This window comes from Fundulus heteroclitus, chromosome 2 (assembly GCF_011125445.2).
Source record: "Fundulus heteroclitus isolate FHET01 chromosome 2, MU-UCD_Fhet_4.1, whole genome shotgun sequence".
Classification (NCBI taxonomy): Eukaryota; Metazoa; Chordata; class Actinopteri; order Cyprinodontiformes; family Fundulidae; genus Fundulus; species Fundulus heteroclitus.
This window is the reverse complement of record NC_046362.1, coordinates 13,538,710-13,564,313: the sequence shown is the minus strand read 5'-3', so window position 1 is coordinate 13,564,313 and position 25,604 is coordinate 13,538,710. Positions and strand designations below refer to the sequence as shown.

Genomic DNA, 25,604 nt, shown 5'->3' with positions numbered 1-25,604 from the left:
TATGCAGCTGACTTGAACAGCTGACCACAAAAGTGAGCAAGGTGAACTACTGCATGTTTGTCTGTACAAAGGTAACTCAATTTTGGTTCATAAACATTGCATGTTTAATGGTTGCTGGTGAAGATTCTCAGTGATCCAGCTCATGATCATTCCAAAAAAGAAAAGAAAAGAAAAACCTTTTTTGAAGAAGAAGTTTTGCTTCCCATCCAGAAAGATTTCTCAATTCAAATATGTGGTGTGGCATTCCAAGCTTTATATTATTGCCCAAAAAGGACCCGTCATGACTCAGATAACATGCAAATTAAACCGAAACAGGTTTACATTGCAAAGGGTGGACCTGTTTCATTAAGCGAAACGTCATCAAACTTCGGAAAAAAACGGCCAGTTTTTTTTTTTAACTATTTTTTTTTTTTTTTTGGAATGCTTAATGGTTAAAGGGTTATATGTGACGCTACTTCTGTCATGTTTTTGTTATGACTTACGACTCTGTTTTTTTTTTCAACTCTAGAAGGATATACTCTTAAATAATGCTAGAAATCTGAACAATAGAGAATCGAAATAAGACTCAATTAAGTTTAGTTGGTAAATCAATATATGCAATGATTCTTTGATATCACAGTTTTGTCTTCCCCTCTATCCACAACACGTGTGCTGTGTTAACATTTCAATAATGTTAACCACAAAAAATAATGTGGTCATTTTTTTATTTATTTTTTTTGCATTAATAAATTAGGTTATCAATTGACATTTTGGCTATCATTGTCAGACAAGTTTTAACACCAGACAATTAAAACTTAAAACTCATGATCTGAACTAATTCAATGAAAATATAAAAAGATAAAACTGAAGAAACACAACCAGTAACATGATGTAGCACAACCGTGGATACTCCTGGAGCGCCACCTGCTGGCAGAAAGGAAAGGTCCGGGGACACGGGGGATCCCTTCACTTAATAATAATCGTTATTGTCAGTGCAAGATTCATTACAATCGAATGTATCCTCTGTGTCTAAGGCATCCCGTAGGAAGCAGTGAGGTGCCACGCCCGTGAAGCATTCTGGGGTCTTGCAAAGGCTCTTGCTCCGGGAAGCAGATTGGCAGTCAGACTGGGAGTTGAACCTGGAACCCAGCCTCTCCAGGACGAGAGCGCTCTGCCCAGAAGGAAAAAGGAAAGTAGAAATGGGTCATAACTGCTGGATACTAACAACTCTCTGAAAAGTTGTTGTTGCTATTATTGTTATCAGTAATTTCTATATAAGTAAACTTTAATTGATTGAAAGCACAGTAACTGTTTTACGTACTAGAAGTCGCTTGTAGCCTACTCGAGAGATTAATTGATGGCAGATGCCAAAAAGCCATAGCAACAGCGCTCCACTTGAATAAAATTAAGCAGGACGAGAATCGACAATAAACATTTCTAGCGAGCATTTCTGTAAAATGAACGTGACCAACAAAAACACACCATCATGGTTTTGTTATCCCCTTTGTAATTGGACATCGCGTAATAACGAGCATTGGTCCTGCCATCCGTGAGTTACTTCGAAATCTCGCGGGATTTAGGATCTAACAGCGGATTAAAAAAAAGGTGGTACCTTCCTTGGCAGCGGCATCATCAGCAGCAGTGACACTGACTCAGTAGAGCCGCTCAGGTGGACGGCAGCAGCACCGTCGCCGGCTCCCGATCCTCTACCCAGCGACACTTCCCCTCCTCCTTCCACGTCACTCCGCAGGAAGCGTCTGGGAGCCTCGGCGAATCCGTCCCGCATCACCGCCGCCACCACCACCGCCTGGGTCACCTTTTCAGCGCTCCCGCACCGGCATCTCTCCGGCAAACCCTCCTCCGAAAGAATGATCCCCGGCAAGCCGAGAGCCGCAGTCATGTCCTTATCGGTGGCGATATTCGGGACGCTGATGCTGCAGTCCGTGTCTTCCCAGAACGGTAGGAGACGTTCTCCGCTCGGAGAAAGAATGCGCGCCTGACATTCTCACGTCAGGGCCGGAATGCGGTTTTTAAGGGTGGAAATAAACGCCTGCAGTGGCTCATTTGCAGACATATTTAATTAAATATGACAGATATTTTTTTAACCTTACAGGAAAATTCCTCAACGTTGCTGTTGGATAGAAATAAATAATAATAAAAAAAACTAACTGCGCCCATGAGAAGGAAAACTGAAATAATAATAATAAAAAAGGCTGTTTGTTTCCCGAGCGTTAAGCTGAAGGGTCAATGAATCATTAATGGGTTACAATCTGTTTTTCGGTAAGCTGAAGTGGGCCAAACGGAGGCCCTGAACGGCGTCCCTAAAATGTCCTTTGACGTGTGGTGTTGAATACTGAGCGGCGCAGCCGGTCAGCAAAACCACAGGTTCCTCTCATTAGTTTGGGGGATAAAGCTGCGTCCTGAAGTTTAAAAATCCCTCCCCCACACACACATGCATGCCCGCAGTCAGCTCCCATCCGTGTGCTCAGACATCTGCCTCCTCTCTCTGCATCAGTCCATGCTGCAAACAGAGCTCATCATGTAGGTCCTGAGTAATTAGATGTAGGACTTCAGGAGTACGGCTCTGTAAATAGCATCGGTCCATTTTGCTGCATGCTTCTATTTTTAGTAGAGAGCAAAAGAGAGAGAGAGAGAGAGAGAGAGAGAGAGAGATGCTGCACTGGGAACCAAGGCTTTAATGTCCCACAAATCTGTTAACTCCTCTCTGAGATGTTCTGTGCTGCAGAATGGGATTGATCTTCCAGCACGGACCCCCTTTCTTGCTCATAAATCTCATCCCCAACAAACAGATTAAAGCAGCACAGCCCTTCTCTCAGCCGTAGCTGTTGCAGCCGGGGTGAAGTGCTGCTTCGATCGCATTACGGGCACCGTGTGAGGACGAGTCAGAAGCTTTGGCCTCCCCTGGAGTGGCCCGCGTGTGGGACTGCGTTACGCATCACCTACTGCGCACACAGCCGCCTAACATCTGAGGAATAGCTGATGAAGAGCAGGCTTGCTATGTGTTCGCTTTGAACCGGACAGAGAGATGGACGTTGTGATCTTAGCGTTTTCAGGTCACCGTATGGCATCAAGCAACAACAATAAAGGCCGCCGCAAGGCGCCGTGCAAGACACACGGGTCCAATTGTTATGAAATTATAAACACTAACAGGTCAAATCAATACAATTCAGCACAATTAGATCTCAAGTATGATGCAGTGGAGGTGAAGTCAGCTGATTGTGTAATACTGCCGACCGGTAAGAAGGCCGCAGGTCATTTTCACAGCTGATGTACGTTCTGCATTTTCTGTTTTCCTAGGCATGACTTTTTAACGCCAAGGGAGTTTCTATGATTGTTAAATATTGGCATTGACGTTTCCTGCTGATTTGTATGTCATTCAAAGCTGAGGAGCAACGACCAGGGCAACCCTGGTTCTTCATAAGGTTTTTATAAAAGCCACGCAATTACCAAAACTGATTCATTTACTGAGATATTCAGTCTAAAGGGTGACTTTTTTAAAAAGGTAGCATGGAATCTGAAAAGACTTCAGTCTGGCTTTTTATTTTATTTTACGGATTTTCTTTTAGGTAAAATTATTTTTATTTCATTGAAACATTGACTATGCCAAAATGTGCTGTTGGTTACTCAATAGAAGTATTAGTTTATAAATCAGAACTGAAAATGAAGCTTTTGCAAGATGATTTGCTTCTATGCATCAAGGTTTATCTTCTTAACCTTTATAGTAAACTCATGAAATGTATTTCTATATCTATTGACAAAGGAAACAAATGTCAGATTGTCAGTATCAAGGAGAAATGGGGCGATTAAAAAAATATATATGTGTGATATGTTTGCTTGAAGAATAACTTGAACAATGACTCTCGCCATGATTTTATGAATCTCCCCATTATCTGTGCAGTGGATAAATAGTCGCGGGTCCAATTAGTGTTGCTGTTATATTTAACATCAAAGACAATCTCTTGTCTCCCACATCTTTGAAGCTCAGAGCTTTTTGAAACTCCCCGATATCCTATTTTTAACAAGCAAAACTCTGAAATCAGTAGAATTAACTGTTAGTGAAAAATTCTAATATTGTTATCCAGCATTGGTACATGTTTGACAGATAAAATATGAGCTGTTCGGACATGACTGCAGATGTGCACTTCAATAACGTTGCCTTGGTGACTTACGGATGTCTGTTTAAATGGGGATACATTCCTGTAGATTTATTTGTCAGTGTTTTCTGATTGCATTTTGAGCAATTTACTGATGACTAGGTAATAATAGTTACATTCTGTGAAATAGTAATTGTGTTTTAATTGCTCATAAGTAAGAGGTCGCTGTACAAAGATGAAACATTACATACAGTTCCTCACATAAGTGAGTAGCCTACACCCCTCATATTTTTATAAATATTTTACTATACCGTTTTATAGGGCTGGAAGATAATTCAATAACAATATATATCGATTGATAGACGTATGTCGATGATAGAAAAAAAAGAGTCAATAAAAAGTTCAATAGAACAGTTTTCCTTCCTTTTGCATTCTAGCCTATCATGTAGGTTAATATTACAGTCATTACATCCTCCCAACCAATCACAACACAGACCCAGGAACGCTCCGACCACAAGCTCCGCCCCCTTCAAAGAATTTAGAGAGCATGTTTGTTTTTCATTTTTTGAATACTTGCAGTTTTGGTAAAAAGTTAGTGGAATAAAGGGTTGAGTCTGTATTCAGTGTTTGTGTGTTCTGTATCTAAAATAGGTCGCTAAGCAACAGCATAAAATGGCCTGCACTTAAAATATATGTTTTGAATTTGTTGATAATTATCGACATCGATCAGTATGATTTCTATTATATCGATATGCTTTTTTTCTATATTGTCCAGCCCTACCTTTTTATGGGACAACACTGAAGATAGGAAACTTTGATACAATATAAAGTGGTCAGTGTTCAGTTTGTATGTCTGTAACTTTTCTGTCCCCTCAAGAAAACTCAACACGCAGCCATTAATGTCTAAACTGCTGGCGACATAAGTGCATACAGCTCTAAGTAAAAATGTCCAAACTGTGCCCAATTTGTCATTTTCCCTCCTCGGTATAAAAATAGACGTACAGTATGAGTTCTGCCAGCATTGTTGCAGAGGTTGAAGGGTTGGGAGGGTCTGCCTGTCAGTGAACAGACCATACGCCACCCACTGCATCAAATTGGTCGTCATGGCTGGCGTCCAAGAAGGAAGCCTCTTCTAAAGATGATGCACAAGAAAGCCCACAGTTTGCTGAAGACAAGCAGACCAAGGGCATGGATTACTGGAGCCAGATCCTGTGGTCTGATGTGACCAAGATATATTTATTTGGCTCAGATTGTGTCCAGAGTGTGTGGTGGAGTAAAAACACTAGTACGTCTTGCCCACAGTCAAGCATGGTAGTGGGAGTGTCATGCTGTGGGGCTGCATGAGTGCTGCAGGTGGCTGGCAGCTACATTTCCTTAAAGAAACCATGAATGCCAACATGTACTGTGACATAAGCAGCATCCTCTCTCCTTTAGACACTGGGCTGAAGGGCACTTTTCCAACATGATGATGACCCCAAATACACCTGGAAGACAATTGCTGCCTTGCTAAAGAAGCCAAAGGCAAAGGGCTGGACTGATCCAGCATGTCTCCAGACCTATAAGCTCTACTGAGCATCTCAGGAGCGTCCACCAATAGGAGGCGGAGGTCTCTGACATCCACCGGCTCCTGGATGTCCTCATGGAGGAAAGGAAGAGGATTCTGTGGCAACCTGTTAAGCTCTAGTGAACTCCAGGCTCAAGAGACTTTAAGGCGCTGTTGGAAAATAATGGTGGCCACACAAAATATGGACACTTTGGGCACAATTTGGGGCATTTTCACTTTGGGATGCACTCACTTTAGTTTCCAGCAGTTTAGACATTGATGACAAAGTGTTGAGTTATCTTGCTGTACAGTGACTACTTCATATTGTATCAAAGTTTCATATTTTCAGTGTCCCATTAAAGGGTATAGTAAAATATTTACAAAAACATGAGGGGTGTACTCGCTTTTGTGAGGAACGTTATACTGACTGTGGAATATAGCTGTTTTTTTCTGCTGCGCTCACCTTTGACCTTGGTCTTCACACTTCAGTGGGGCTGCATTGCATTCATTTGACTCAAAAAAGAACATAAACCTTATGACTGTAATTTTTTTTTAGATATTTTTAATGCTTTAATTGATACAAGACTAAATGAAAAATAACGGGTTGATTACCTAGTTCCACAATAATGCATGTAAGATATTAGATATAACCAGTGGCCCAGAGTAAACTGACATCAGCCTCCACATGACCACACCCTCTGACATTTACAGCTCAATGGTGTGGAGGGACAGGGCCACAAGCTCAGCAGTGTTGACACATCTGGTCTATCGGAGGCGACAGCACCCATCTCTCAGCACTTCTGGGCTGAGAACTGAATTTTCTTTTATTCCCCGTAGTGCTGGAATCTGTACGGCCTATTTTTGAGCGTCACACTTTCTGTCTTTGACGATCCACCGAATCTCCTTGGCGGCTCATTTTCCTGCTTTGCTGCCGAAGTGCAGTCCTATGGAAACGGAGGGGGTCTATCACCATGCGCCTACACGCTCCCCAGAGAGCAGGAGCTGCGCAGCTTGTATAAATCTCTCAGTCTCAGGCTCTCCACGCTGTCTGTAGCCCCTGTCCCCCTCCTCGTCTTCATCTTTTCTGTTCAGCCACAACCCGTTGTTTTACTGTTGACGTTTACATCAAATAGAGAGGGATTTGAATCCTTTAATAGTAGTGGTGCTTGTTTCCTGATGTCTAATCAATGAGTAATTATCTAGAGATCTCTAATGATGTTTTCATTAAGCAGACATGAAGTGCTGCACATGACAAGGTCACATAAAAGGACTTTTTTTTTTACATTTCAGCGCTGCACCAAGCGGCTGCAGATATCATTAATTGGACAAATTAGGTGAGAGGAGCCTCGAAGGGACGTCCCGGCAGAATTGAATTAAGGGTTCCCAGGAATAGCAGCAATAATGGCTCAGACAGACGTGAGGTCATGTCTTCAGCTGCTGACTAAAATGCAATGCATTAGTGATCCTTATAGTGTCATGTGGGTTTTTCATATTTTTGTGTCACAGGGGTTGAGGTTATTGTGTGTTTGTTTTGAATAATTTGTGAACTTATATTTAAATCAAACAAAAAAACGTCACTGCAGGCGCATTACAACAGACAAAAAAAATAAATAAATAAATGAAAGAAAATGATTTTATTACATTTTTATAATGGTATTTAAAACTTAAGATTTAAATATGTTAAGCCAGACTAATATTCTCAAAGCTTAAAAGATAAATAATTTATAGGAAGTTCAAACAGTTTCCCCACCCATCGTTTTCTTGCTTTTAAGACACGCCGTCTTGTTTATTTAGTTTCTTTTTTTTTTCCTTTTCTGTTTGTTGCTGCCTGTTTTTATTTAACCATTCCTTATTTAGCCTCTTTACTTTTCTTTTTTTTTTTTTTTTGTTGATTGATCTCCGGATATGCCACCCAACAGCGGGCTTTGTGAAATCCCCTCTGTCCGAGACCAAGCTCACAGGCGACACCTTTGAGCTGTACTGTGACGTGGTAGGTAACCCCACCCCAGAAATCCAGTGGTGGTACTCGGAGATCAACCGAGCGGACTCTTTCAGGCAGCTGTGGGACGGCGCCCGCAGGCGCCGGGTGTCGATCGGCACGGCGTACGGCGTCAACTCAGTGAGCGTGCTGGGCGTTTCGCATCTCACCCTGGATGACGCCGGGACGTACGAGTGCCGAGCTAGCAACGACCCTCGGCGTAACAACCTCCACCAAAACCCAGCCACCACATGGATCCGAGCTCAGGCCACTGTAACTGTGCTGCAGAGTGAGTGGTCAGTGTTGAGCAACCCACCCACCCAGTTCCTGTGTGACTCAGCCTCCTCTCAGAACTCTCCAGAGGACCAGTAGCTTCCTCCGTAGGTGCCATCCTCCCCTGCAGATCTGAAAATGAAGGAAAGCAGAGCCTAGTTGTATTATCGTCTGCAGCTCATCCCTTTTATTCGGTCAGTCCTTCGATGTCCATCCATCCTGTAGAGCCCACCTTCCCCCTTATTCCCTGTGTTCATTCCTTTATCATTCCACACATTTCTTTGCATTTTTCTTAACTTGGAATTTAATTGTCTTCTTTAAATTGTAGGTTTGACTTGCTTGTTTGTGAAAACAGAGACAAAATACAGGAATCACCATGAAAAGAAGTTAAATAGATATTAAGTAGATTAAGCCACAAGGTGAAAATGCAGCAGTAATCCCTTTGTTACGGTAAGATAAGGTATCCAACGTTTAAAATATGATAAAGATCAATACCACCATGGAAGAAATAAAAACACTATTTTCTAAATCAACACATGTCACTGCAACATATCAAATAAATAATAGATAATATTTATAATTCTTTTCTTATATCAACAATGTTGATTCTCCAAAACCAGTTAACTCATATAGTTTTTAACCAACAAAAGAATAAATAAGTTTAGAGCTATTTGAAAAGGAAACAGATTAGAATTATTTACCAGATTTTTTTTTAAATTTCCTTACCAAGATAAAAAATAAATTCTTATTAGATTAAAACAAAGCAAATTTTAACAGTGAGTCCAAAAATTCAACATTTTTTACATCAACCTGCACTAATGGGCAAACATAGATTTTTTTTACAGAATCCAAGTTTCAGACAACTTTTAAAATTAAGATAGAATCCTAAACAAAAGTAATTTGAGCAGCACAACCTGTTATTTTTTTTTATTCCTCATTTGCTTCACATATGCATAATGGATAATAATAATAATAATAAACATTTATTGACTTTTACTTGCTTTTTCAACATTTCCTTTGTTATGTTTGCTTAAAGAGTGGTGATATCAGGATGCCTGGTGGGACTAGTCTGTATATTCTTGTTTACATCTTCCCGAAACAACAAATCGGGGCAGGCATTACATTTTTCTTTGCTGAGCGGTCTCTCTTTTACAGAGCCATCGATTTCTGTCACCGATTCGTTCACAATCACTGCGGGGATGGACAGCATCTTGTTGCAGTGCAATCTGACCAGCGCCTACAGTGCCCCGCAGGAGAGCTACTGGATGAAGAATGGGGAGGAGATCGAGGGAACGCGCACCCCAAACAAGAATGCTGAATATAGGTGGAGACGTTAATGCATGACTATAAAATGCAAGCTCTTGGCAGCCTGCTGTGGCTAAACGTGGGGTTCTTTTCTGATCTGCAGGCTCAACAGACCAAGGGGAGACGATGCTGGAGTCTACATATGTGTCTACAACTTTGAAATGGCCCCTTCTGCTAACGCCACCATCGAAATAAAATGTAGGTGTTTATTTATGAGCTGCGGGCATATTTGCCGTTTCAGGGCCACATTTTGATCTGTCACCAGTCAAAGCTGCCTTGAGCCCTCGTTGGCCTGTCACGTGGGGACCTGTGATTTCAAACGGCTCTGCTGGCTGCTCAGGGGCAGCCGGCGCCCTTGACACCTTCATCCAGCCAATGCCCGGCTCAGTGGCAGCAGATGGTGTCTTGTTTGCCTGATGGCAAGGGATTATGTCTCAACAGTAAAATCCGGTCAGCCTTTTCTGCTGTCACACATGCATCGCAATGGAGGCAAATTAGATTTTGGGAAGGTGTACTTATTATTTGAATGGAGCATTTCTGCTCATCTAGGCAGGAATGAGTAATTTCCTAGAGCACAAAATTCATAGATCAATTCATAAGTCTTAACATTTAAATCTATCACATGCTTCTTAATGGATAGATTAAATTTATGACGGATATATTTAATGTTGAATTTAATATTAGGCTCCATTAGTATGCATTCTGTCAGCTTAAAGAACAACTGTCATTTTAAAGCTTGTCATGGGGGAAACTAACTATAGATGGACAACTACATTACAGCAGTGCAGTTAAAGCCTCACAAGTACGGACAGATTATGTGGAGTAAAGTGAGCACAACCATTGTTGGGCTCTCTAATATTGTGATTGCACATTTGTTGGGGAGTACAGCGTTGACACTAATTGACATCCAAATAATAATGCTGGTTGAAACTGGAACAAAAAACTTTTTATCTGCCAGAATTTTGTTGCTTTGAAAAATATTTGTCTGACAACAGGTCTTTCACCACAATGGTAAATTACAGGCAGACTGGACTCACTTTTGTCTATTTTGTGTGTTGCTGGTTTGTTGGGTAACTGTCAGTTGTAATCTCTTTTTTTAAATATAATTTTTAGCTGATCTTAGCTCCATAAACTTAAAAATAAATAATATGGCAATGAGCTACAACCCTGAGGATAACTGGAATGGAAAATTTGTCAAAATAGTTAAGCATGCCACTTCTAAGCAGTGGTCGTGTGTGTATGGAAATAATTATGTAATGCTGTGTAAATATTTTGTAGCTGGTAGTTTTTTTTTTGGTACATTGATGCCATTACTTTTGTAATTGTGGACACATTTTTTCTGGTTTTATTGTCGCTCTTAACTTTCAGTTGAAAATACATTTTTAAAATCTGCAATATATTCTGTCCATTTCGTTTTAAAGGAATGTCCGTTTTTTTTTTTTTGTCTTTGTTTCAGCCGCCCCCTTGATTACAGGCCATAAGCGTAGTGAGAATAAGAACGAGGGCGAACGCGCTGTTCTCTACTGTAAGTCTGTGGGCTATCCTCACCCCGTCTGGACCTGGCATAAGATCGACCACACTGGCCCAAGGGTATTTCATAGTTTTATGAATTTCATTAAAATGCATTTATTTGTTAATTGTATGTTTATTTTTGATATATTATTTGCTGCAATTGAAACATATATTACTATTTATGGAAATCCTATTCATGTGTTATTCTTCTTCTTCTTCTTCTTATTATTATTATTTAAAAATTACAATTACATTTTCCTATCACTGATAGCTACGAATATGGAATTGGTAATAGTCATGGTCACTCTAAGTTGTTTTTTTATGTTAAAAGGTAATGTGTAAAAAGAGGTATGTATAAATAATATTAGATATTAATCACTAGTTTATTTTATTGCCTACATTACATGCATCAATGCATCTGCTGTTCCTGCTTGATCCCGTGGAGGGTCTTAGGGGGTTGGAGAATTTCCCAGGTGATAAAAGAGGAAGAGGCAGGGTACATCCTGTACAAGCTTACATGCCTTTAGAATAAAACACAGCAACTTAATTCACATAAAAGATGGAAGTTGGAAGAAAATCTGATGAGCAGCTCAAAAACCCACACAGACAATCCAGCACATTACTCCTTTTTTTTGCTTTTAAAATCGAAACATTTAAATGATCTTTAAAATTTTTCTAAATACAACACAAGCCAATACCAAATGTTTCACTCAAAGCAGTGCATTAAAAATCCTGATTGGAAAAATCAATACGGGACACCTCCTAAGCCTCTAAAACCCCACCATTGTGAACAGGATGTTACCACATCTCCCAAATCCAAGTTAAAACTGTTAACTTGCATGACTCGAACAGCTATCTGAGCAGAAGGTAGGGCTGAAGATTAGGAAGTCAAAATCCACTTTAGTTAAGCCACCATTTGTTTAGCGACTGTAATGTAATACTGTGGGTTCTCAGAGATTCCTTGTGAGTCAGCAATGAGGCTCAGATTGTTCATTTGTTTAAGTAGAAGTGACCGCTGCATAAAAGATAATCTAATACGTATAGTGTATTTAAAAAAAAAAAAAAAAACAGAGTTAAACACTACCTATTCCACCACAGTCAAACCAAAGTGAAAGAATTAATAACATTAACTAGTGGAAAGTTGAAAATAGTCCTGCGCACCTATTAGCACCCCCATAGTAGGTGTAAAAAGCCTGAAAATAAATAATTTCCATCACACTAGAGTCATCCCATGCCGGAAAAACGAGCCGCTGTTCCACCAACCCTACTCGGTTTGGCCAGTCCAGTTCGGCTCCTCCCTGCTTGGTTTATCTTTACATCGTTTGTGTTTTGACCGACCTAGAAATGCCTGGCAGATCGAAACACCTCCTGGCGGTGGCTTTGAGTGGTCAGTAAGAATTGAAAGGTTAAGTTGGGTCCGTTTAGCTGGGGAGTACAAAAGAGTACAAAAGTCAATTTAAAGGAGTTACTTTGTGTTGGGCAAAATCCACAGTATTTAATTTATTAGCAGCTCTGAGAAGTTCTATGAAGTTAATGTGCCCTAACATTTTTTCTTGAATACATTTTACTATTTGAAATCAATCAGAGTGTCTAGGAATGGAAAAATAGGTAGAAAACAATCTTTTGACATCTTGAGTGGCAAAGTCTTTATGACATACTCCCTGTTGTGTGAAGGATGTGTGGTGCTGTGGTTTCTATTTCTCAGGCCATTGAACCATGTTCAATTACATGGTATCGTGACCTCTTTGTCATACCAGGAGATTTAGATAAAAATCTGGTGGAGTTTGCCAGAAAGCTAAAATCTTTCCTCATTGGGTCTTTAAAAGGGATAATCATACACAACATTTAGTCAAGTCAACACAGAAATTTCTCATTAGACACCAAATCAACCTTCTTCGATGGTAATCTCAGACCTTAGACCTAAAACGTACTGTACCCGTGTGGGGGTGGGCTGAAGAGAAGGGCGCATAATAAAGGAGATGGTACTATGGACCATGTAGAAAGATTGCACAGAAAGAAAAGTTAAAAGATTTCTCTGTGTGTTTAAACCTTGTAAAATGTAATAGTAGAAGACTAAATGCTGTCCTATTGACAAAAGAGGGATGGACAGAGCATTAACAGCAGGGATGCCTGGGAATTTAACGCTGGTGATATTGTTGGAACTTGTCCTTTCTTGATGTGGGATATTTTCCCCTCTGAGATTTGCATTTTTATCAGTATCTCTGTGCCTTAATCTCACCAGGCAATAAGGAAAAAAAAACATATTTTACGTCTATTTATACATCTTTAGCAATGGTGCCAATAAAAAATCTGCATGGTTCTGCATCATCAACAATTAAATAACCTGCTTTTATGTTGCCAAACCTTGAGGAATTCTGACCAAATATTTGTCCCGCCCCTTTATCAGGATATTGACAACACAACCGGGCGCTTCTTCACCAGCAGCAGGGAGAACTACACAGAGCTGCAAATTGCCGACCTAGACATCAACCTGGACCCTGGCGAGTACCTGTGCAACGCCTCCAACGTTATCGGCAGCCACAATGAGAGGTCTGTGCTGAGGGTGCGCAGCCTCTTGGCACCGCTGTGGCCGCTGCTGGGCGTTTTGGCTGAGATCATCATCCTGGTGGTCATAATCGTTGTTTACGAGAAGCGCAAGAAGCCAGAAGATTTACAAGACGGTAGGTCACCAGCTGCGATGTTCAAGTGTCAAGTGTATGTCTGCAGTGCATTTGGGGAGAGATGTTTAGGTCTTCTTGTTAATCTTTGATCTCTTCAGTAGCTTTTGTGTTAAGTCTTACATTTTTAATCGAAGAGTCCCTTTGTTTAAAGAAGGCACAACTTTTCGACTCTGGTTTGTGTTCTAGTTATTTGACAGGGAGAGTAGAGAAGTCACTTATTAAAGCGCTGCAATTGCAGTTAATAATTCAGTCTGGTCATGAAGACCCAACACAGACACTGTTGCAGAAGGCTGCACTTCACAGAACAGTGCTATCTATTTAATATTAATGAGTAACCTGATCTTGCATTCTTGTAGATGTGGACTTTTTCAATTATTCATTTATTTCCAGGGATATTGTGACTTTTTTATGCTTCTGGAAACATAACAGGGACTCTCACTGTATAGCTGGACACTCAGCAGTGCCACTGTGTGACTCTTAATATTATTAGCTACTTTGTTTTTGAGGGTCCAGGTACATTATAAACTATGTATTAATGATATTTGGGTGACCTCCTCTCAAACATTTTTATTTTGTCTCATACTGATTAAATCCAACATACAGCGAGTGACTGAACAGCCAGGGCTGTGTCTTGTCACTGTATAGAAATACAGAATTTTTAAGGTTAAAGAGAAATACATAGCTGTAGCATTTGGGAATGCTAACAGGGTTTCTACGCAGGACTGGAAAATATGAAATTACATTTTACAGAGACTTCAGGGCTGGATAAGTATGGGGTAAGGAAAACTGAGTTTGATAAAATGTTTGAGTTTGCAGAATTTGTCATGTTTCATTACTGAAAAAAGAAAACAGAGAAAAAAAAACACTGTTTTATCTTCATTCATATTAAGTTTGCCTCCTTTTCTTTGATTTACCACATCTGAATTAGACAAAGACTGGTATGAGTTTCTCATTGTATGATAACCTTGAGTAAAAATAGCATGCTATCTTGGAACCACAAGATTTACACAATAATTTTAAACATAGATCCAGAGTATGTTTCAGTTTGTAGGTGTTCCATTAGTTTCGACCCTAAAAAAGATTTTTGCAACAGGAGATATTTCCAAACGCCTTAATTTGTCTTTCCCAAATATCTAAACTCTGACCTGTAATTAAGCATACATAATCTTATTTGGTCTTTGTGTTACAGTGATATAATCATTGTGGGTATATTTTGGTAGAGTATTTTCAAATCCATACAATAATAACTGTTCTTCTAAACTGCAAAAAAAATAACATTTCGCCTTTAAGAAGCGTTTTCACAGTAAAAAAAAATACAGCAATACTAAATAGCTACCTGATATTTAAAACTAGAGTTGCTGTGGAGGAAACTTGTTTCAGTCGCTGAGATCAGTCGTAACCGCAGCTGATGACCCTATTACATTCGAGGCCATAATGGCCGTGTATGAAAGTTTTACGTCCCATTTATGCTTGCCATCAAATACCCTGATGGACCCCTCTTTCCATCTTCTGCGTTTATATCACACGTATTTTGGCCGGTCATTGGGTGAACGTCCATGTCCAAAAGCAAAACAAACGGAGCAATGCCACTGGTAAATGTTGGGCCAGTGTGGCACACTTTAGTTCACGTCTATTCTGAGAAATGAAAGAAGAGGACGATGAAGAAGATGACAGAACTGGTGGAACGTTTCCATCCACAGACATTTATTTAATGGCAGCCTACTTTTATTGCTCTTTCTGTAAATGTAAATTATCACGGCTGCTTCCACAGCCACCATGTTCTCTGAACAGTTTGGGATATAACTCAGAACTGCCCTCTAGTGGATGCAATAACCATAACAACTTCATGAAAATACATTGAAAGGGAGGAGCATAAACAGGTTCCTTTAAAGTGAATAAATACACATATCGATCCATGGGTGAAAGTGTGAAAAAATGCATGGTTTCACAGCACCTGTGATCGGTACCGTTAGCTTTGAGTTAGCCAATCACATCATGCTAGCCTGCAATACCAATTGTGTGGGTGACGTCCATTTTAAATGCGTCAGGCCTACTGGTCTGCAGAGAATCTCATGAAAACATGCTTAGAAAGTAGGAACGGTATGACGGAAAACATTATCAATTTTGAAATAAAGTGAAAATGTAGTTTTATTTATCCCAAATCATTGACTGTTTTGGGTTCAGTTGCAAACACATGAACGTACACTAGTTCAAAAATATTAAAAAGATACATTTTCTTCCCTTTTTTTTTTTTTTTTTGCTCGACACTCTTGAATCAGTGTTTTTAACTCGTCCTGTGATTCCTAAACTAGATCCCAGAAGCACCTTTATTTATTTTGAACAAAATAAGTTCATCTAAATCATAAACTCTCATAAACTGCTTTGATCAAACATCACAATCTAATCAAGATTTAGGAAGTCCAAGAAACAAAGATTTTGAAACAGTTAATTCAAATGGGCCCTTGTCCTTTAAAATCCCACTGCTGAATCAGAAATAGTTCTTGCTCAAATCCCCAGGATTGTATCTTTTAACTGTCAAATAGAAATTTTATAAGAACCCAGTGTTGGACGCAAAGGATTTTAAATGGTTGTGGATCAGGCGAGTCACACAGCAAGGTTATTTTCTTAAACTGAAATTAGTTTTGGCTGATGAATGTTTTGAAAGACTGCTGTAACATCTCCCATCCTCCTCCTTTTCTAAATTGCATAACCTAAACCATGTTTGTGGTAAGTGTGAGACTTTGCATGCTGTCTGAATTTTAATGCACACTCAGCCTCATCTTCCTCCACTTCATAGCACAGCTTAAGTTTCAGTTTTTTTTTGTTTGTTTTTTTGTAATTTTCCAAACTGATTACTCCATATGTGTGCAATACACTTCCAGTGGCAGCAGCTAGCCAGTGTACTGAAGTAAAGACGGTTTGTGTTTATCAGTCACTCCTGCTGTCTGTTTCACACTGCTTCTAACCACTAATAGAGGGCTGATATTGATGGAACTGCTTCTCACGAATCTCGGTGAACTCATGCTTGTCTATGCATGACGGTAGCATATTGTTTAAAATCGAACCTTTGTGTGTAATCTTACCTGCTCATGCATTTACATGTTTTTATTTCATATTTTTACTGTTAGTGATTCAGTCAGGGCTTTTTTTCCTTCAGCGTGTGAGGCTCTTCTTTAGGCCGCATCTTCGCTCCATCACAGTCTGTAGAAGATGTAGCAGAAATGAAAATGCTCTGTGTGTTACAAGTTCACCTCTTGTTATTTCATTAGCGTTTTACTCATTTGCTACTCCCTCATTTCTCCGTGTTTCTCCCTGCTGCCACAGATGACGACCTAGCTGGACCAGTGTAAGTACAAATGTTCGGCCTGTGCTGCCTTGTCTGTGTTAAGCTTTGTGAAGTAGTGTGTGTTTTGTCGTAGATTATCCTGACTGTAAATGGTGTCTCCAGATCTGGGTCAGAGAGCATACGGTTGCAGTGTTACTGTTTCAGATGTCAAATAAATCTCCGGATTGTAGATAGCAGAACAGGCCTGTTTTGAGTCAAAGGTTAACATCGACATTGTTGACGTAGTAATAAATGTGTTTTTATGATGCTAAAGGGGTGACCGTTTTAAACCTTAAACTTGGTTATCCCCATTAGGCATGAGCCTATATTGGGTTTTCATGGAATAAACCTTGAGTAAAAGCGTCAAAATATCATAGTTTTCCAAAGAAAAATGTATAGTATATGTAATGTTTAATATATTTTAATTTTTTTATTTTCTTTTATATAAAATAGTTTGCTGACAGAGTTGACATAGTTTCAGCACCATGACTGTTTATGATTTTGCAATCAAAAATATTCATAAATAAATAAATAAATGTCTCTCCTGTGAAAAAGAGATGCGTGTAAGAGCCTTGTTTCAGCCACCTGACTGGCTGTGTGCAGCAACAGGGACACTGCTGCCATAATCTGTGCTCCATACAGCCTGAGAATACTTTGGTCCCTCTGGCATTAATCTGGAAAATGTCTTCCGTTCAGCCAGTTGAACTACAGTGTGCAGCAACATGTTGTTGTGGGGTAACTCTGATTTACTCTGCACACCATACATCTGGAGAAAACGTTGGTTTTTCCGATGCATGTTTAAAATTAGGAATGGAAAATTTTCTCTTTCTCTTAAGCAAGGGAAAAGAACAGAGACCGTCTTTCAGCCATCTTACCAGCAGTGTGCAGCAACGGGTGCCTGAGCAACCAGCAAAAAAAAGAGAAACTTTTGTGATTTGTTTTGCATTCTATTAAAAGCAGATAGGAACGATAAAATGTAACGTTTTTGTAGATAGACTGATTAATTATCATGCCTTTTTTAACAATAATCCTCACTGGACAGGTTGCAATGGAATAAATTCTCTAGAGCAATAACAAAGCATCATAATAAATAACATTATAATAAAAAAATTATAACTGGCTACAGATGTAGTGCATGCCTCCGTAGATGAACATAGATCTTGTGTCCATTTTATCACCTGTCCACCATCTGCCAAGACTTATTGTTGTTATTAGGAAAGTTCCCACAATAACCCTGTCATCATGAGTACACGGCACAAAATGTATGCTTCCTGTTATCGTTCCTAAGTTAATACAATCAAATTAATGAAAAAAAACTAATAAAGCTGTAATATACAGTATGTGACATGTCATAATTTAATACCCTGGTAGCGCATTCGCTGATCTGGTTTACCTGACTCGTCTGAGCTTCACTTGAGGCTCTCTGTATGTATCTTGTAAAAAGTCCTCACAGTGTTTTCCTTGTTGCTGGAAAAGAATTTTCACTGTACAGTTGCACCCAAAATGAAGGCACCTCTGTGGCTATTTTATATACTATACATTGTAATGTTACAATTATTTTATCCAACGGAAACACTAAATCCCACTTTCAATGACAGCTGCAGTCTCGTAATTATTCAACCCGTGAATATAAGTCTTCATAAGGGCACTCATTTGCATTAGGTATGGTCTCAGGCACGCCAGTTAAGAGCTTTATTAGTTCCATGAGGTGGCTTTGAGATAAAATACCTAGACTGGTGATGGTAATGCTTTATTTCATGTTAGAATTAGGGCTACTCCCAGAGAATTAAGGCTAATAATAATAATAATAATAATAATAATAATAATAATAATAATAATAATAATAATAATAATAATAATAATAATGCGTTGGATAAACAAGGAAAATAATTGAAAAAAGGAAAGCATGGAGAGCATGACAAAGACCCTGAATGTTGGGATTGATGCTGTTAGAAGCATAATTTGCAAGTTTAATGTTAAAAAAACAGTGGCTACAACCTCCTGGACATGGCAGAAAGAGAAAACTATCAATGACTGCCACCAGCTTCCTGAGGAGGCAGGTGGTCAAAACCCTTTGACCTACAGCAAGAAATCTGCAACCAGACATGGTGGCAGCAACCTCTGAGGTTTCAGCTTCCCCAGTGAGACAAATATTGAACAGTAAAGGGCTTCATGTCTTGATGAACAACAAGACAGGTACCAAAGCTGACCCTATAGCTTAAGAAAAGTCAACTCCAGCTTCTCAGCAAAAAGCCGAAGAGGTTTTGGGATGCTGTTCTGTGACCCGATGAATCGAAGTTGGAACCTTTTGGCTGCATGGATCAATGGTAAATCTGGAGGAGGAAGAATAACACATGCTAACAAGTACACCCTGCCTACAGTGAAGCATGTTGGTGGCTCAGTGATGCTCTGGGCTGAGGAATCAAGATGGCTTCAATCAAATTATATATATATATATATATATATATATATATATATATATATATATATGGAGTCTGTGAAGAAGTCCAAGCATACTGTAAAAATCCCGACTTGGTTTTAGAAGCTAGAGTAGTCTTCATAGTTGCCTGACTTGACTTGTACTGAAAATTTCTGGGATGATTTGCAGAACACAAATCTAAGATTATGGGTGAACTGGAGGCCGTCGCCCACGAGGAGTCAGCTGAGTCCTTTGAAACGTTGCCAGAAACTGATTTGAAGCTTTGAATCATGGTTCCTGAAAGTAATAACAGCAAAAGGGTGCCCTGCTGACTACCAAAGGATGCTTGTCATGAAGGTGTTGAATATTCTAAGATTTGTATTTAATCTGGAGAAACGCTTGTAATATATTTTTTGCCAGTAAATCTTATTTACAACAGGGGGTGAATAATTTTACGTGCAACTGCAATTGGAAGAAAAAATACAAAATAAGATAATTATCCGCAGTGTTGATGTTCCTGTCATACTGTTAATTTATAAAATAACATTCATGTCATCCTACAGTGTAATGACCTAAATTCTAACGGACTAAATTACAGTTACCCCACAGAATCACAACAATCTCAGCTAAAACGATAAGTAAATAAAATGTTGATAATTAATGGGCAGTTATAAAAAAGTAAAAGATAAAATGTAATACTGAAATACCAATATTGCATTTTAGCCACATTAACCGAATTGCAGAATTTGATTTGATTTGCTTAAATATGGAACAAGCCCTAACAAAAAAGGCAAGCAGATCCCAGTCTGGAACAGGATGCACTGAAGGATAAAGATCTGACTCCCTCCCTAAAAAGTGAGATCTGATTACAGTTGATTACTTATTTAAAGTGTGGCACAAGCATTTGGCTTAGAATCTGGTCCAGAAAGAAAGCGGATAACTTTTTGTTTTTTAAACTGACCCCCATATGTTGTCTCTTTAATCAGAGATTGCAATGCAAGGTCTTTGCTTTGATGACTCTATCTTTTATGTGAGATGACAACTGACTGTCATTTACTTCCTGTTTAAGGAAAACTAATTCAACCAACAACCACAAAGACAAGAATCTCCGTCAGAGGAACACAAACTGAGAAACCTGTCTGAAGAGTAAGTATTTATTTATGAGGGGTAATGTTAACTTTGGGCCTAGAGATGCACTGAGAAAGGCATTAAGTGACTGGTATCCGCCGATATTTAGCTTGAACGGTGAGAAATGTCCACGATCTTTTTACTCCGATCAGTTAACACCACATGAAGCCCGGTAGATATGTGATTTCAAAAATTGTCTCACTGTAAGGATGGTTATATATAATAATTTGTCCCTTTTTATTATGGAATTACGTCTAGCAGATCTGACAGACACATAAATGGACAGCATGTTTTGGCTGTTTTGGACTTGGAAGGCGAAAAGAGGAGGATGAGGAGGCGGAGGTGGGAAAGGAGGGAAAAAATCATACATCTGTCGCAGCCACAGTCATACTTCACCGACACTGCTTGATATTTGTCATAGGTTGGTTGGGACAGAACTAAATGTGTGCTTGGTGTGTCTGTCATTAATGACCACCAGTGCAAGATAACCAGAAAGTCTCTTCTTGATGAAAGATTTTGGCTAAGATGGCTAATAATCACACAGTCTGAACCCAGCTTTAACGACGACCAGGTCACACTGCTTTTCTTCTTTCTTGATGAAAGGAGTTAACTATCAAAAAGTATTAGTGAGTTGTTTACAAAAGACAGAGGAAGCAGAGATGTGTAAGCAGCTAATTAAAAAGCCTTTGTGTTTGCCGCTATTCGTTAAGACGTATCTGTGGTTCTTTCAGAGAGCGAGACCCAGAGCAGATCAATGGAACAACAGAGAAGTAGCTCTGTTTAATCCTTCTGTGCCTCCCATCTTCCCGTCATAGAACATGTTGAATTTTAAATTGTCGACCTTTTAGGGATCTCAGTTTTAGGCTGAAGAGTTGCTTTCTGTAGAATAAACGCACAGAGACAGCATCTTTTGTAATTCTAATCACGATTACAGTGGCTCGTAAAAGTATTCCCACCCCTTGAACATTTCCACATGTTGTCACATTACACCCACAAACATAAATATAGTTTCTTTTATTGACATCTTATGTGAAAGACTAACACAAAGTGGTATACAATTGTGAAGTAGAAATAAAATTATATATGATTTAAGAAAAAAAATGTTAAAAATAAACAACTCAACTGAAAAAGTATTCAGCCCCCTTTCTCTGAGTGCAACCAGTGTCCTTTAGAAGTTGCCTGATGGTTAGTAATGACTGAATAGAGTCCACCTGTATGTAATTTAATCTCAGTACAAAGACAGCTGCTCTGTGACGGCCTCAGAGATTGGTTAAGAGAATAATGGGGAGCAAACAGCACCATGGACTCCAAGAAGTTGTGGAGAAGTTGAAGTTGTGGAGAGGTTTAAAGCAGGCTTAGGCTGTAAAATGATTTCTCAAGCTTTGAACAGAGCACTGTTCAATCCATCATACGGAAACGGAAAGAGTATGGCACAACTGTAAACCTACCAAGACAAGACAGTCCACCTAAACTTACAGGCTGAACAAGGAGAGCACATATCAGAGATGCAGCCATGGTGACTCTGGATGAACTGCTGAGATCCACGGCTCAGGTTGGGAATCTGTCCACAGAATAACTATTAGCGGTGCACTAATGTGGTCTTTATGGAAGAGTGGGAAGAATAAAGCCATTGTTCAAAGAAAACCCTCAGAAGTCCCGTTTGCAGTTTGCCAGAAGCCATGTTGGGGACACAGTAAACATGAGGAAGAAGATGCTTTGGTAAGACAAGACTAAACTCTGAACACACCATCCCCACTGTCAGATATGGCGGTGGCATCATGCTCTGGGGGTGCTTCTCTTCAGTAGAGACAGGGAAGTTGGTCAGAGATGATGGGAAGATAGATGGATCCAAATACTGAGTAATCTTAGAAAAAAACCTGTTGGGCGCTGCAAAAGACTTGAGATTGGTTCCAAAAAAAGTAAAAAACAGCAACTGGACTTGTTTTCCGTAGTTGAAGACGTTTCGCTTCCTCTCCCGAAAGCTTTCTCAATTCAAAAAGTCTGGAGTAATAAGGAGTACCAAGCTTTATACCTTTACCTAACAAAGGCCTTGTAATGGCTTAAGCCGGGCGTACACTGTACGAGTTTTTCCCCTTTTCGGGCCGATTCTTCAGTCGTGCGAGCATTTTTTGAATCGGGCCGAATTTCAGCTTGATCGTAGAGGGGGGGAGGAGGGGGGACTGGCTTCTCACGACTACCTCCCGATCAGGAATCGGACGATCGTGAAAATCAAACATGTTTGAAATTCAGTCGGCTGTCGTGAGGTTTTCGTGAGCGCATCCTGCTGTTCAAGCAGAGCTACGAGGGGGCGCCCTCCCCTCTTCTCCGTCCCCGCCAGCGGAGGGAGGGAAGCGGGCGTCCCTGAAGCAACCTCCGGCCGGTGTTGGGGAGGGCGAGCCGTCCGGTCCGCGCAACGCGCGGTCCGCCTGTTTCGGCACTCCTCCGCTTGCTGGGGGGGCGGGCCAGGCGACCTGCCGTGCCGCGCGGCCGCCGGTGCGTCTCGTCTCTCCTCTCTCCCCTCCGTTCCCCTGACGCCCGGTGCCTCCTGCGGGCCTCGCCAGAGCTGGGCTCGAACCCCTGCTCTGGGTCCCTGTCACCTACCGTTGCTCCCCTGCCTCTGCCACCACAGTGAGCGGTCCCAGAGGGGACACGACGTACAGTGTGAGCAGTCCGGTCTCGTCCAAGCGTCGCGCCGCACAGATCGTGAGCGGTGAACTTTTTAAACCCCGCGGTTCCGTCGCACAGTTTGAGATGTATATAAGTACCACGACTGAAAAACTCGTACAGTGTACGCCCGGCTTAAGATAACATGCAAATTCAATCGAATCTTGAGATTGGAGCAGAGGTTCACCTTCCAACAGGATAACAACCCTAAACATAAAGCCAGGGCTACAATGGAACGGTTTCAAACAAAACATATTCATGTCATTAGAATGGCCTAGTCAAAGTCCAGACCTAAACCCAATCGAGAATCTGTGGCAAGATCTAAAAACTGCTGTTTACAAACACTCTCTGTCTAATCTGACTGAGCTTGCGCTGTTTTGCAAAGAAGAATTGACAACAATTTCCGTCACTAGATGTGCAAAGCTGGTGGAGATATACCCTAAAGGACTTGGAGCTGTTAGCGCAGCAAAATGTGGTTCCACAAAGTATTGACTCAGGGGGGGGGCTGAATACTTTTGCAGAATGCTTTTTTTTAGTTTTTTATTTGCTAAAAAAAGTAATCATGTATATTTTTCTTTCTATTTATCAATTGTATGCCACTTTGTGTTGGTCTTTCACATAAAACTCCAATGAAATAAATATATGTATGTTAGTGGTTGAAATGTGAAATGTGGAAAAGTTCAAGGAGTATGAATACTTTCGGAAGCCACTGTAGAGCTATATACAAGATGGTCAGTTAAAAATATAAACAAAGCAATCATTTTGATTTGTTTTTTAATTTTTTTAAACTGAATTAGCATTTTTGAAAGGAAGGTAGGAGGAACTTTTTTATACGGAGCTCTTAATGAGAAATAGCAGTTGGTTTAAATTTTATTGGCAGGTAAATTTTGATTAAAAACCTGAGATCAGTGCATCTCTAGATGGGCCGCTAGCTCACAATATGACATTGCAAGATAAAGTCTTCATCAAAAATGTTGACAGACTGGTTTAATGATCTGACACCTCTCTATGTTTGCAGGTCTCATTATTCATGTACTGACCATATGAAGGTAAACAAGAACGGGCTCCATATCAGTCACTCATAAAATCTATCTGCCATTACAAGAGTTGGTATGGGGGATTTAAATGAGGCATGCCTTATTATTTTATCGTGTGAGGGTGTGTGACATGAAGGTACTCGAATCATTACAGAGTTAACATAACCACTGTTGCTGCATGCAGTTGTTTTAGTTTTTTTCCCCTTCTTAATTACTAATTTTATATTTTTATTACTTATAAGGTAATGCATGCAAAACGTTGACCTTCTGTTTGACGCAGAAATGTATTTCCGTCCTCCTTTTTTTTCTCCTTGAGGTTGTAGAAACTGTACTGTGAAAAACTAAACTCTGCAATGTAAAAGAAAAGATCACCATAATCTGGTATGACAGATGTGTATAGTTTTATCTTTCTTCTGCATACCATTAATTCATTTTATTATATCATATAAATATATATATAATATATGTACATCACATTTAAGGGCTTTGCAATGTCCCTCTAAAATTGTTAAAAGTTTAATTTACTTTGTGTATGTACTGTATGTAATAAATCACTATAATTATGTATCAGATCACAATTAATATAAAGATTATTCATATCATATGATGCACTTAAATGTTAGGAATTACGATGAACTGTACAAATCTACTTTAGTTAATCTGTACTAATCATTCTAACATCTTATTTTGTATTCATGTGTCTTGTACAGCATGGCTATTATCCTATGCAATTATTATCCATATCAGTATAAAGTCAAAGTCATTGCAGCTTCTTATTCCTCTGTGACAAAGCTTTAAACTAGTAGGATCACCGTAGACCGTCGATGGCATACGTTCACAGCTGCATGAGTTCTCATCAGCTGGCATGAGAGGTGGCGTGAGAGAGCCCCATGCCAGAGCTGACACATGTCAAGAAATTCCAGGACTTCAGCTCATTTTTAACAATAAATATATTAAGACAAAAAAAAATAATCTTCTGTTTCATTGTTTAGTATGTTTGCTTCGTTTTTTTCTTGTATTTTTTATTATTCTTGTTTTTTGTTTTTATTTTTTTCTTGGGGGAGGATACGGACCCACGCTCTTCATGAAAACATTTGGAGAAGAGCTCCATCTAGTGAGATTACGGGGGATTTACAGCTGTCAGAAGAGCAGGTTGATATTTATGTCTGCTACAACCAGATCCAACAATTTGGGAGATTTTTGTGCGCAAATAAAACAAATTCTCCTACTCCAAGTGCTCCAAACACATACAACGACTACCATCTACAACTTTTTCATTTTATTGTAAAGTTTAAGTGTTGTATTATCTAAACAGAGGACACATTTTTTTAATTCCTACAGTGGGTAAAACATTTCCTCTAATAAGGTTTGTTGACTCTGTTAATCTCATCCTGCTTGCACACAGCAGAGATTTGATCAGTGTGATCGTCTTCTTGCAGGGTCTCCTTCAGGACATTTCACAGGAGTGGCCACATGGGGACCACTGATGGGGTATTATCGTAGAACTGGAAGCCATAGCAGAATTTGTGGAGCTTTATTTATGCTGGTGTATCTTATTAGGAGGCGGAGCACAGACATTGAAATGTGGCACCCTGAGGACAAAAAATGATATGGCATGAATAAAGAATTCAAAAGTTAATCATTG

At 39.8% G+C, this 25,604-nt stretch overlaps 1 protein-coding gene across 3 annotated transcripts; it reads left to right on the top strand.

Moving 5' to 3' along the window:
- Positions 1-1,702: 1,702 nt before the first annotated feature.
- LOC105938590 (neuroplastin) lies at positions 1,703-24,928 on the top strand. 3 transcript variants are annotated; one of them, XM_012880393.3, is made up of 9 exons: positions 1,703-1,938; positions 7,557-7,904; positions 9,044-9,212; positions 9,297-9,391; positions 10,650-10,783; positions 13,113-13,386; positions 16,711-16,732; positions 20,200-20,276; positions 23,941-24,928. In XM_012880393.3, exons 1-8 carry the CDS (start codon positions 1,848-1,850, stop codon positions 20,258-20,260), a joined length of 1,194 nt encoding a protein of 397 aa, XP_012735847.2. In that variant the 5' UTR covers positions 1,703-1,847; the 3' UTR covers positions 20,261-20,276; positions 23,941-24,928. The 3 variants fall into 3 exon arrangements, with proteins under 3 accessions (XP_012735847.2, XP_012735848.2, XP_036004210.1); XM_012880394.3 differs by having other exon boundaries at positions 1,704-1,938; positions 16,723-16,732; XM_036148317.1 differs by lacking the exon at positions 7,557-7,904 and having other exon boundaries at positions 1,720-1,938.
- Positions 24,929-25,604: the final 676 nt, after the last annotated feature.

Excerpts from the sequence above, each read along its gene's own strand:
- LOC105938590 (XM_012880393.3), top strand. The coding sequence starts at position 1,848 with ATGATCCCCGGCAAGCCGAGAGCCGCAGTCATGTCCTTATCGGTGGCG. Across the intron at positions 9,213-9,296 it reads AACAAGAATGCTGAATATAG|GCTCAACAGACCAAGGGGAG; the intron begins GTGGAGACGTTA and ends TCTGATCTGCAG. Across the intron at positions 9,392-10,649 it reads CGCCACCATCGAAATAAAAT|CCGCCCCCTTGATTACAGGC; the intron begins GTAGGTGTTTAT and ends TCTTTGTTTCAG.